This window comes from Lytechinus pictus, unplaced genomic scaffold (genome assembly GCF_037042905.1).
Source record: "Lytechinus pictus isolate F3 Inbred unplaced genomic scaffold, Lp3.0 scaffold_19, whole genome shotgun sequence".
Taxonomy (NCBI): domain Eukaryota; kingdom Metazoa; phylum Echinodermata; class Echinoidea; order Temnopleuroida; family Toxopneustidae; genus Lytechinus; species Lytechinus pictus.
The window spans coordinates 19,051,092-19,062,063 of NW_026974140.1; the positions used below are offsets into that span (position 1 = coordinate 19,051,092).

Below are 10,972 nucleotides of genomic sequence, written 5' to 3' on the forward strand. Positions count from 1 at the left end.
AAAGTCATTTCCAGTTGGAAGACATTTCCAGTTACTCAACTGGTTCCAGTTAGGATTTCCAGTTGCCCGACTGGTTCCAATTGTATGGTTTCAATTGGAAATTGTTATATTCCAGTTAAAACCTATTGAAACCAGTTGGAAATTGGTTTCAATTGGATTTTGGTCCTGGGTGAGAAAGGGGTGAATTAAGAGATGGCAAAATGAAATGGGAAGTAATGGCGGGAAAGGGAAAGAAAAGGGACCAAAGACACGGGAAATTAGGTAGAATGGATGAGCGAAATTGCTAACATAAATCTGAATCAGCCGATCGACTCGGAGTTGCCGAGGATGAAAAATAAAGAACGGTATTAAATGAACAATCGGGTGGCGTACGTGTGTGTACGAAGTCTATATTACCTTTTATAAATTTCATATGCAATAACGGGATTCGCGCGATCGAGGTACCATCCAAGCATTGCCGATGTCCCCAGCCAAAAATAAAGGGTTACTGACATGCCCTTTATATATTTAGAATTTCATTTCAAACGTACATCCATTTCTCGCCGCGCTCGGGACGTCTTAGAAGCTTTCCCACATTTCCCATCTACCTTCTATAATTCTCTAAAAAGTGTTTTGGTTTGTATAATATGCCAATATACGTTGAAGTAATGTGTTTTGTAAAACAAATCCTTGCAATGGTTTGATTCAGGCGTAACAGGGGTTGGTGGCCAGGGGGGGGGGGGGGGGCAAGAGCCAGCAAATTTCCCGGTATAACCTTTTTTTTTGTATCATATGGTATGAACAGGCGTAATGGTGTAACGAGGCGACGATTTTGAGAGGGCCAGATATTGCGTATCGGGCAGAATTTATCTTTAAAAAAAAAACGTTGCAGGCGAGCAAAGCGAGTGAGCAAAAATTTTGGCATTTTTAATACAAAAATCCAATTTTTTGTGATAGATTTTGACATCAAGAGAATAATATATTTCACTCTCTTAATTACCATTCCTTTTTTTGTGGTCTGTACACCTCTTTGCGGCAGTAGCGTGAAGAGTACAAAAAACGAGGGGCGCAGTATGGCGCATGTGCTAAAAAGCTGCTTAATATAAGTCCCGAGCTATAGCGAAGCGAGCGAGAAAAAAAATCACCTTTTCATGAGAATCTAACTTTGAGATATTTTTTGACATTATATTCTGTAAATAAACTCATATCCTGCACTTTTCCTTTGCTTTTCTTTCCTCCTTTTTTTTTTGCTCTTGGTTGTACAACTTTTAGGGCCATGGCCCAACCCTTCTATACTCATATACGGCAGTGCTATGCGGTTGGGGTCCGGGCCGGGGCGGAGCCCCCGGAACTTCTTGATATCAAAGCCATTTAAACCTCGAAGATTGCCACTATTTTTAATCAAATCGCGGGTATATATACAGAATATAGCTTTTACACAACACATTTATTCAACCCAGTTGCGTAATGAACCAAATATTTTGAGGGGCAAAACATATAGCAATGTGGGAAAATTTGTAACAAGTCGCCAGCGAGCAAAGTGAGCTGCAAAAAAGTGCCTATTGAAATTAAATTCTAATTATGTGATAGATTTTTCTGTTATATTCAGCAAATAACACATTTCATTGTTTCAATTAATTTCACGTTGTCTCCTAGCTATAACTTCTTTTATTTCCTCTTGGGTGTGGAACCAAGATCCCCCCGCGCCTGTACGCCATTGATTGAAATATAACGTAAAGCTTATAGGAAGGGTCCCTACGGGCGGCGTTACATTTGAAGGTTATAGATGAACAGCCCCTACTGCATGGGGTCTGGGTAGCCCCGGTAGCCCCGGTAGCTTAATTATTTGCACAAAATTTAGCAAGCTTATATATATAGCACAATGTTTATTCTTTACTTTTGAACAATCCACGGCAGCCCGGTCGTGTTATTAAGTTTTTTTTCTTGTCCCTTTTCTTAATTGTTTTCCAATTTAGCTTTTGACTATAATTCCATTCTACCTTCCTTTCCCGCTATTGTTTGCCACTTTGTCATCTTTTGATTTATTTCCCATCATGCTATTCCATTACATAGGCCTATTTCGGAATGATTTGTTCTTTCTCAAATGTAAGTTCTTCTTTGGTTCCTTTTCCCGCTTTTCTTCCTTTTTCATAAAAAAAAATTCTTCGTTTTCTTTTCACTTTCCCCTTTCCTTTTCCCCTTTCCTTTTCTTTCTCCCTCCCTTTTCTCTTTTTCCCGTTTTTTAATTTTCCCGGTGAAATCCGCCAGGGGGGAGCAGCTTGCCCCCCCCCCCCCCCGCGGTACGCCACTGGTCTGTCGCGAATTTGATCTCAAAATAAAAGTTGCGCGAGAAATGTTGCGTTTCGGGAAGCGTTGGGGGGGGGGGGGCATTATTTTTTGTTACGCCAAAAAGAAAAGGAAAAAAAGCTAAAATGAAAATAGCTGCTAATTTCAACTAGGAAGTGCCCAAGCAAGTATGGCGAAAATGTAAACACTGTGCGCTGGGACTAAGTGCGATACCACCAAAAAAAGAAATATCCATGAGTCACAGACGCAGTGAAATCCTATTATAATTGTAAATATCCAGTATGAGGAGCAGAAGTAATTCAGGAGTTCGACTAGATTACTACTATCGTCTTGTTTCAGAGACAATTCTAGCATATCAGGTAAGAATCTCCGATTCCGTGCTTGTGCCTTTTGTGGCTGTGCTGCTGTGGAGTGTGGCTGTGTACCGTCTAACCAATAATATACATGGTCTAACTAACGTTACATGTATGTAGGCTGTGCGCTGTAGCTGTGTCGAGTCTGTGCCTGGCTGTGGTGCGGCGTGGGCCGTGGCTTTGTGGCCGGCTGGTGGCGCAGCAGTGCCGCCTGCTGAATCATTCATATTTTACACAGTAAGTTGTGAATATATAATTCAGGTCGGGCATTATCATGATTATCGTGATCCAAATCCCCGCTGACTCGGATCCAACGACAATTTTTCACAACGTAAAACATGTCCTACCTGTCTCTACCAACGGCCTCGTAGTTGTGTGCCACTTGTCTATTCAATTTCAGTCTCCACTTTATTGGCGTAATAAATCAGAATTGCATCTAGGGCCTACTTCTTTTCAATCTCTATATTGCTTTACTTTAGTTCGTAAACTAGTAATTTTCATATAAATAAATCAGGATTATATTCATCTTTTTATGTTTCTCACAATATAAAATTTGCTTTATTTCGTTTACGTTTTTATTATTAATATTAAAGGAGAATGAAACTCTTGGAGCAAGTTAGATAGATAGATAGATAAATGGTTTATTAATAAAAATCAATACATCATCGCGGCTAAGGCCGAATTGCGATATATTCACAAGGTAATAAATACACAAAAAATATTCAAACAATAACACAGATAATTACAAAATAAATAATACGGATAAAGTATGGTATTGAAAATTACTTGTGTTGTGAGAGAGAAATGGGAAGGAGGAGAGGCAGATAGAGAGAGAGAGGGGGTGGATAGGAATAGAGAGAGAGAGGGGGGAGTGAAGGGTAGGAGTGGAGCAGAGAGTCAGAAGAATGGAAGGTACAAACATTATGAAGGAGGTGAAAACATGAAGTTGTAAGGCTGCGAAATTTTACGTAAGAATAAACAAAGAAGAATTTGAAAGTAAAATATTATCCTCAACACATATTGGTATAGTGGTCCAGATTATCATTTACCGGTATATAGTTCTTGTACATCAGAGAAAAGCAGTAGTATTTACAATTCAAACTTTCAAAAAAAGAGAGGAAGAGAGATGGATAAAAAAGAGAGGGAGAAATATGGATAGAGAAAGACAAACAACAGGAAGAAAGGAGCTGCAAGGAAGGAAAAGGAATACAACATAGAGATCATACGAGTCCATCAATTAGTAAGTACATTGTAAAATTTAAGAGATTATGGATTTATATCCTCACATGATATGCGCAAGAAAAGTTACCTTTCAAAATTTGTTCAATTCTTGTGTAATACAATAATACCTGATTTTCAAAGATCATATATTTTTAAATGATATTTGATTATATACAAATTGGCTAATTCTATAAGCATGTCAAACAGAATATTTATGTCATCTACAATACTAAAAAACATAATGATTGTATACAAATGGTGAAAATAACTGACTAATGTTCATAATTGCGAGTAGAAATAGAGTACATATTATACAAATAGTGTGACATACTAATGATTAAAAATTTAAAAAAAAATCAATTGACTGATAAGAGCAGCAGACAGAGAAATACCATACTATAGATGTGGGTTGATTATTAAGTCATGATTGAGAATTCAGGAGGTCGATCAAGTATGGGATGGGACTGTTCCGAAATCTATTAGTTCTACATTTTAATTGTTCTCTTGTGTTTGATTTGCGCAAAGTTCTGGTGTTCTTAGGAGGGGGTATAAGATAGGATACCCTCTCATTTGAAATCAGTCTTTCGGCAAAAGTCAAACACAGTGCCTTTCTTCTGTCTGCAAGAGAGGGGAGGTCCAATACATTGAGAGCAGAATCATATGACTGGAAATTGGGTCCCAAGATTATTTTGAGGGATCTTTTCTGCACCCTCTCTAGACGACTCACTTGTTGTTTAGTTAGTCCTCCATTCCACACTGGGCTAGCGTACTCTAATAGGGGTCTGAGGAAGCCCATGTAGCTTTTGTGAAAGCAGAAAAAATCAAAGAATAAGAATTAAGATCAACAAAAGTTTGAGTAAAATAGGACTAGCAATAGAAGAGTTATGAGCATTTGAATGTCGAGATCACTAATGCTATGGAGATCCTCCCATTGGCAATGCGACCAAGATCGATGATGTCACAGATGAACAACTCTCCCCTTTTGGACACTGAAAATATACCCCCAAAACATCTCTTTTTGCTCATTCTAATCATGACAAACGATTCATCAATGATATAATGTTGTGAAACCTCTGTACTCTCTCATAAAGAGAACATCTCACCTTGTGATAGACTAAAAGTGAGAATATAAGTGAAATAAGTACTAAAGTAATGAGGGAGTTGTACGTGTGTGACATCACAGATCTTGGTCGCATTGCCAATGGGAGGATCTACATGGCATTAGTGATCTCAATATTCAAATGCTCATAACTTTCTTATTATTCATTCAATCTTCCTCAAACTTTCAACAATATGTTTCTTTGATTTTTCTCTTTGATATGGACTCAGCTGGTTTCAAGGGTTTCATTCTCCTTTAAATAAATCAATAGGCCCTATCCCTCTTCAGTCTCCATTGCTTTATTTCGTCGATTCCTAATTTACTAAATAAATCAGAATTGCATCTTTTTCTTTTCAATCTCTATTGCTATATTAAATTAGCACTTTTCATATAAATAAATCAGGATTCATCTTTTTATGTTTCTCACAATATAAAATTTGCTTTTATTTCGTTTACATTTTTATTAAATAAATCAATAGGCCCTATCCCTCTTCAGTCTCCATTGCTTTATTTCGTCGATTCCTAGTTTACTAAATAAATCAGAATTGCATCTTATTCTTTTCAATCTCTATTGCTTTATTTCGTAAATTAGCACTTTTCATATAAATAAATCAGGATTATATTCATCTTTTTATGTTTCTCACAATATAAAATTTGCTTTATTTCGTCTACGTTTTTAGTAAATAAATCAATGGGCCCTATACCTCTTCAGTCTCATTGCTTTATTTCGTCAATTCATAATTTACTAAATAAATCAGAATTGCATCTACTTCTTTTCAATATCTATTGCTTTAGAGTCGTAAACAAGTACTTTTCATATAAATAAATCAGGATTATATTCATCTTTTTATGTTTCTCACAATATAAAATTTGCTTTATTTTGTCTTATTTTTTTACTTAATAAATCAATAGGCCTTATCCCTCTTCAGTCTCCATTGCTTTATTTCGTTGATTCCTAATTTAATAAATAAATCAGAATTGCATCTACTTCTTTTTCAGTCCTTATAGCTTTATTTCGTCGTACTTTTTTTGCTAAATAAATCTCTTTTCATATGTATGTTTCTTTTGGTTATGCTTTATTTCGTCTATCACGTTTTTACTAAATAAATCAAATTGCATCTCCCTCTTCAGTCTCCATTGCTTTATTTTGTCAGGTAAAAAGAATGTCTGTATAATTACTCCTCGTGATTCAAGTCCTCCTCCATCCGAATTAAATCACTGTATCACTTTTAGACAGTTTCCTATTTTCGATATGAATTATTAAAATAAATAGAATTGAATTAAAACACTATAAAACTATACTCCTCGTGATCCAAGTCCCCTCTCCTAAAAATACAAAACGGCAATTAACCCGTTGATATTCATCTACCCCTCATTTCCCTCCTCTTCAAAACCACTCTGCCACTTTTAGACAGTTTCCTAGAGATGATAAATGAATATTTTAGATAATATGAATCATTAAAATTAATGAAAATCATATTAAAAACACTATTTAACTGTCTAATAATCCTCGTGATCCGAGTCCTCTTCCCGTGTTAAGACTGTCTAATTTCTCAAAGGAGGAGACTTGGATAATGAGGAGTACTATTACTCGTGATCCAAGTCCCCTCTCCTAAAAATACAAAACGGCAATTAACCCGTTGATAATCATCTACCCCTCATTTCCCTCCTCTTCAAAACCACTCTGCCACTTTTAGACAGTTTCCTAGAGATGATAAATGAATATTTTTGATAATATGAATCGTTAAAATTAATGAAAATCATATAAAAACACTATTTAACTGTCTAATTACTCCTCGTGATCTGAGTCCCCTTCCCGTGTTAAGACTGTCCAATTTCTCATAGGAGGGGACTTTGAAACGAGAAGTACTATTACTTGTGATCCAAGTCCCCTCTCCTAAAAATACAAAACGGCAATTAACCCGTTGATAATCATCTACCCCTCATTTCCCTCCTCTTCAAAACCACTCTGCAACTTTTAGACAGTTTCCTAGAGATGATAAATGAATATTTTCGATAATATGAATCATTAAAATTAATGAAAATCATATTAAAAACACTATTTAACTGTCTAATTACTCATCGTGATCCGAGTCCCCTTCCCGTGTTAAGACTGTCTAATTTCTCAAAGGAGGAGACTTGGATAATGAGGAGTACTATTACTCGTGATCTAAGTCCCCTCCCCGTTTTAAAACGTCAAATTTCCCATAGGAGGGGACTTGGATAACGAGGAGTACTATTACTCGTGATCCAAGTCCCCTCTCCTAAAAATACAAAACGGCAATTAACCCATTGATATTCATGTACCCCTCATTTCCCTCCTCTTCAAAACCACTCTGCCACTTTTAGACAGTTTCCTAGAGATGATAAATGAATATTTTCGATAATATGAATCATTAAAATTAATGAAAATCATATTAAAAACACTATTTAACTGTCTAATTACTCCTCGTGATCCGAGTCCCCTTCCCGTGTTAAGACTGTCCAATTTCTCATAGGAGGAGACTTGGATAACGAGGAGTACTATTACTCGCGATCCAAGTCCCCTCCCTTTTTAAAACGTCAAATTTCCCATAGGAGGGGACTTGGATAACGAGGAGTACTATTACTCGTGATCCAAGTCCCCTCTCCTAAAAATACAAAACGGCAATTAACCCGTTGATATTCGTCTACCCCTCATTTCCCTCCTCTTCAAAACCACTCTGCCACTTTTAGACAGTTTCCTAGAGATGATAAATGAATATTTTAGATAATATGAATCATTAAAATTAATGAAAATCATATTAAAAACACTATTTAACTGTCTAATTACTCCTCGTGATCCGAGTCCCCTTCCCGTGTTAAGACTGTCCAATTTCTTATAGGAGGGGACTTGGAAACGAGGAGTACTATTACTCGTGATCCAAGTCCCCTCTCCTAAAAATACAAAATGGCAATTAACCCGTTGATAATCATCTACCCCTCATTTCCCTCCTCTTCAAAACCACTCTGCCACTTTTAGACAGTTTCCTAAAGATGATAAATGAATATTTTCAATAATATGAATCATTAAAATTAATGAAAATCATATTAAAAACACTATTTAACTGTCTAATTACTCCTCGTGATCCGAGTCCCCTTCCCGTGTTAAGATTGTCTAATTTCTCATAGGAGGAGACTTGGATAACGAGGAGTACTATTACTAGGATCCAAGTCCCCTCTCCTAAAAATACAAAACGGCAATTAACCCGTTGATATTCATCTACCCCTCATTTCCCTCCTCTTCAAAACCACTCTGCCACTTTTAGACAGTTTCCTAGAGATGATAAATGAATATTTTTGATAATATGAATCATTAAAATTAATGAAAATCATATTAAAAACACTATTTAACTGTCTAATTACTCCTCATGATCTGAGTCCCCTTCCCGTGTTAAGACTGTCCAATTTCTCATAGGAGGGGACTTGGAAACGAGAAGTACTATTACTCGTGATCCAAGTCCCCTCTCCTAAAAATACAAAACGGCAATTAACCCGTTGATAATCATCTACCCCTCATTTCCCTCCTCTTCAAAACCACTTTGCCACTTTTAGACAGTTTCCTAGAGATGATAAATGAATATTTTCGATAATATGAATCATTGAAATCAATGAAAATCATATTAAAAACACTATTTAACTGTCTAATTACTCCTCGTGATCCGAGTCCCCTTCCCGTGTTAAGACTGTCTAATTTCTCAAAGGAGGAGACTTGGATAATGAGGAGTACTATTACTCGTGATCTAAGTCCCCTCCCCGTTTTAAAACGTCAAATTTCCCATAGGAGGGGACTTGGATAACGAGGAGTACTATTACTCGTGATCCAAGTCCCCTCTCCTAAAAATACAAAACGGCAATTAACCCATTGATATTCATGTACCCCTCATTTCCCTCCTCTTCAAAACCACTCTGCCACTTTTAGACAGTTTCCTAGAGATGATAAATGAATATTTTCGATAATATGAATCATTAAAATTAATGAAAATCATATTAAAAACACTATTTAACTGTCTCATTACTCCTCGTGATCCGAGTCCTCTTCCCGTGTTAAGACTGTCTAATTTCTCAAAGGAGGAGACTTGGATAATGAGGAGTACTATTACTCGTGATCCAAGTCCCCTCTCCTAAAAATACAAAACGGCAATTAACCCGTTGATAATCATCTACCCCTCATTTCCCTCCTCTTCAAAACCACTCTGCCACTTTTAGACAGTTTCCTAGAGATGATAAATGAATATTTTTGATAATATGAATCATTAAAATTAATGAAAATCATATTAAAAACACTATTTAACTGTCTAATTACTCCTCGTGATCCGAGTCCCCTTCCCGTGTTAAGACTGTCTAATTTCTCAAAGGAGGAGACTTGGATAATGAGGAGTACTATTACTCGTGATCTAAGTCCCCTCCCCGTTTTAAAACGTCAAATTTCCCATAGGAGGAGACTTGGATAACGAGGAGTACTATTACTCGCGATCCAAGTCCCCTCCCCGTTTTAAAACGTCAAATTTCCCATAGGAGGAGACTTGGATAACGAGGAGTACTATTACTAGGATCCAAGTCCCCTCTCCTAAAAATACAAAACGGCAATTAACCCGTTGATATTCATCTACCCCTCATTTCCCTCCTCTTCAAAACCACTCTGCCACTTTTAGACAGTTTCCTAGAGATGATAAATGAATATTTTTGATAATATGAATCATTAAAATTAATGAAAATCATATTAAAAACACTATTTAACTGTCTAATTACTCCTCGTGATCCGAGTCCCCTTCCCGTGTTGAGACTGTCTAATTTCTCGTAGCAGGGGACTTGGATAACGAGTAATATGCTATTAAGATAGTTAAATAGTGTTTTTGATCATTGTTTCATCAACTTGGAAGAATATACAGCCACAGGAGAGAAAAGAAAAGACTATTTTTGTCCTTTGAAAAAGTGTCCGAGTCAGTTGTTATTATGTCAATGGGGAAAACGTGTGGTGGAAGGAAGTCCCCGATCAGTGAGACGCTTCGCACCGTTTTGCACCGCGAACAATAGATTTCTTTTGAAAATCGTCCAACCGTGGATTCCATTGAAAGATTGCTGATATTTGAGGTGTGTCTCAAGTTTGTCCCCAGTGACTTGGATGACGATAAGGCCCAGGTCGTGCTCTGTGCTCGCATTATTGATATTCATGATTGAAAAAATGTATTCATAATGCCCAGATTCTAGGTCTAAATCGAAAACATGTGCACGCATGTTTATTGAGCTGAGATACGCAGATAAAACAGCCACGCGAGCCATTGCTTTGGGTGGTGATGGACATTTCATAAAGTTTTTTTTTAATCAGCAACTTTACAAATAAAAGAAAAGTAAAATTCTAATAACTTTTAAAATCTTTGATGGATTTTCCATACTTATCATTATTTTTTCTGCTATCTTTACAATAAACTTTTTGTCGGGGTGAACTCCCCCTTTAATGTTTGGTCACTTGGAAATGACACCTACAAACCATGAATGTGTGTTTTCTGTGGGGGAAAATTTGGAAATACACAAAATCACTTATCAGTTATTTTTACCATGTTTTATTTTTTTCAGAAAATAAGACTTCAAAAATGTGTTTTGACCATTTTCATCATCAAAGTTTTAAGGCATATTTCTGAAATTCTGATCTGCAAGATGCAGGATCGCGGGGGGGGGGGGTGGCATGACATACATGTATCGATTAGGAAGGCCTCAAAAGATGATAACATCCGTTTGCATGTTAGGTTTCAAAACAATATTAAATCAATGGAAGAAACTGTACACACATGTGAGAAACAGTACAAGAAATGATAGTCAGTTTGTCATGAAAGAATGAAAATATACGTTGAAAACAAGCTAAATTAGCCGTCAAATAAATAACATTATTTCATCAATGAAAATATGAATTATCGGGGAAAATTATGTGGAACGATTCATTTTAAAATCACAATTTCTTGAAAACTATCGGGATATGGTATCATGTAAAACTGAA

The 10,972-nt window shown here is 36.4% G+C and overlaps 1 protein-coding gene across 1 annotated transcript in view; it reads left to right on the forward strand.

Moving 5' to 3' along the window:
- Nucleotides 1-2,567: 2,567 nt before the first annotated feature.
- LOC129260740 (phosphorylase b kinase regulatory subunit alpha, liver isoform-like) overlaps nucleotides 2,568-10,972 on the forward strand; it is a 43,722-nt gene continuing 35,317 nt past the window's right edge. Inside the window, exons 1-2 of the mRNA XM_064114607.1 lie at nucleotides 2,568-2,645; nucleotides 2,760-2,876. Coding sequence (XP_063970677.1) covers nucleotides 2,568-2,645; nucleotides 2,760-2,876 — 195 coding nt within the window. The remainder of the gene's footprint in view (nucleotides 2,646-2,759; nucleotides 2,877-10,972) is intronic.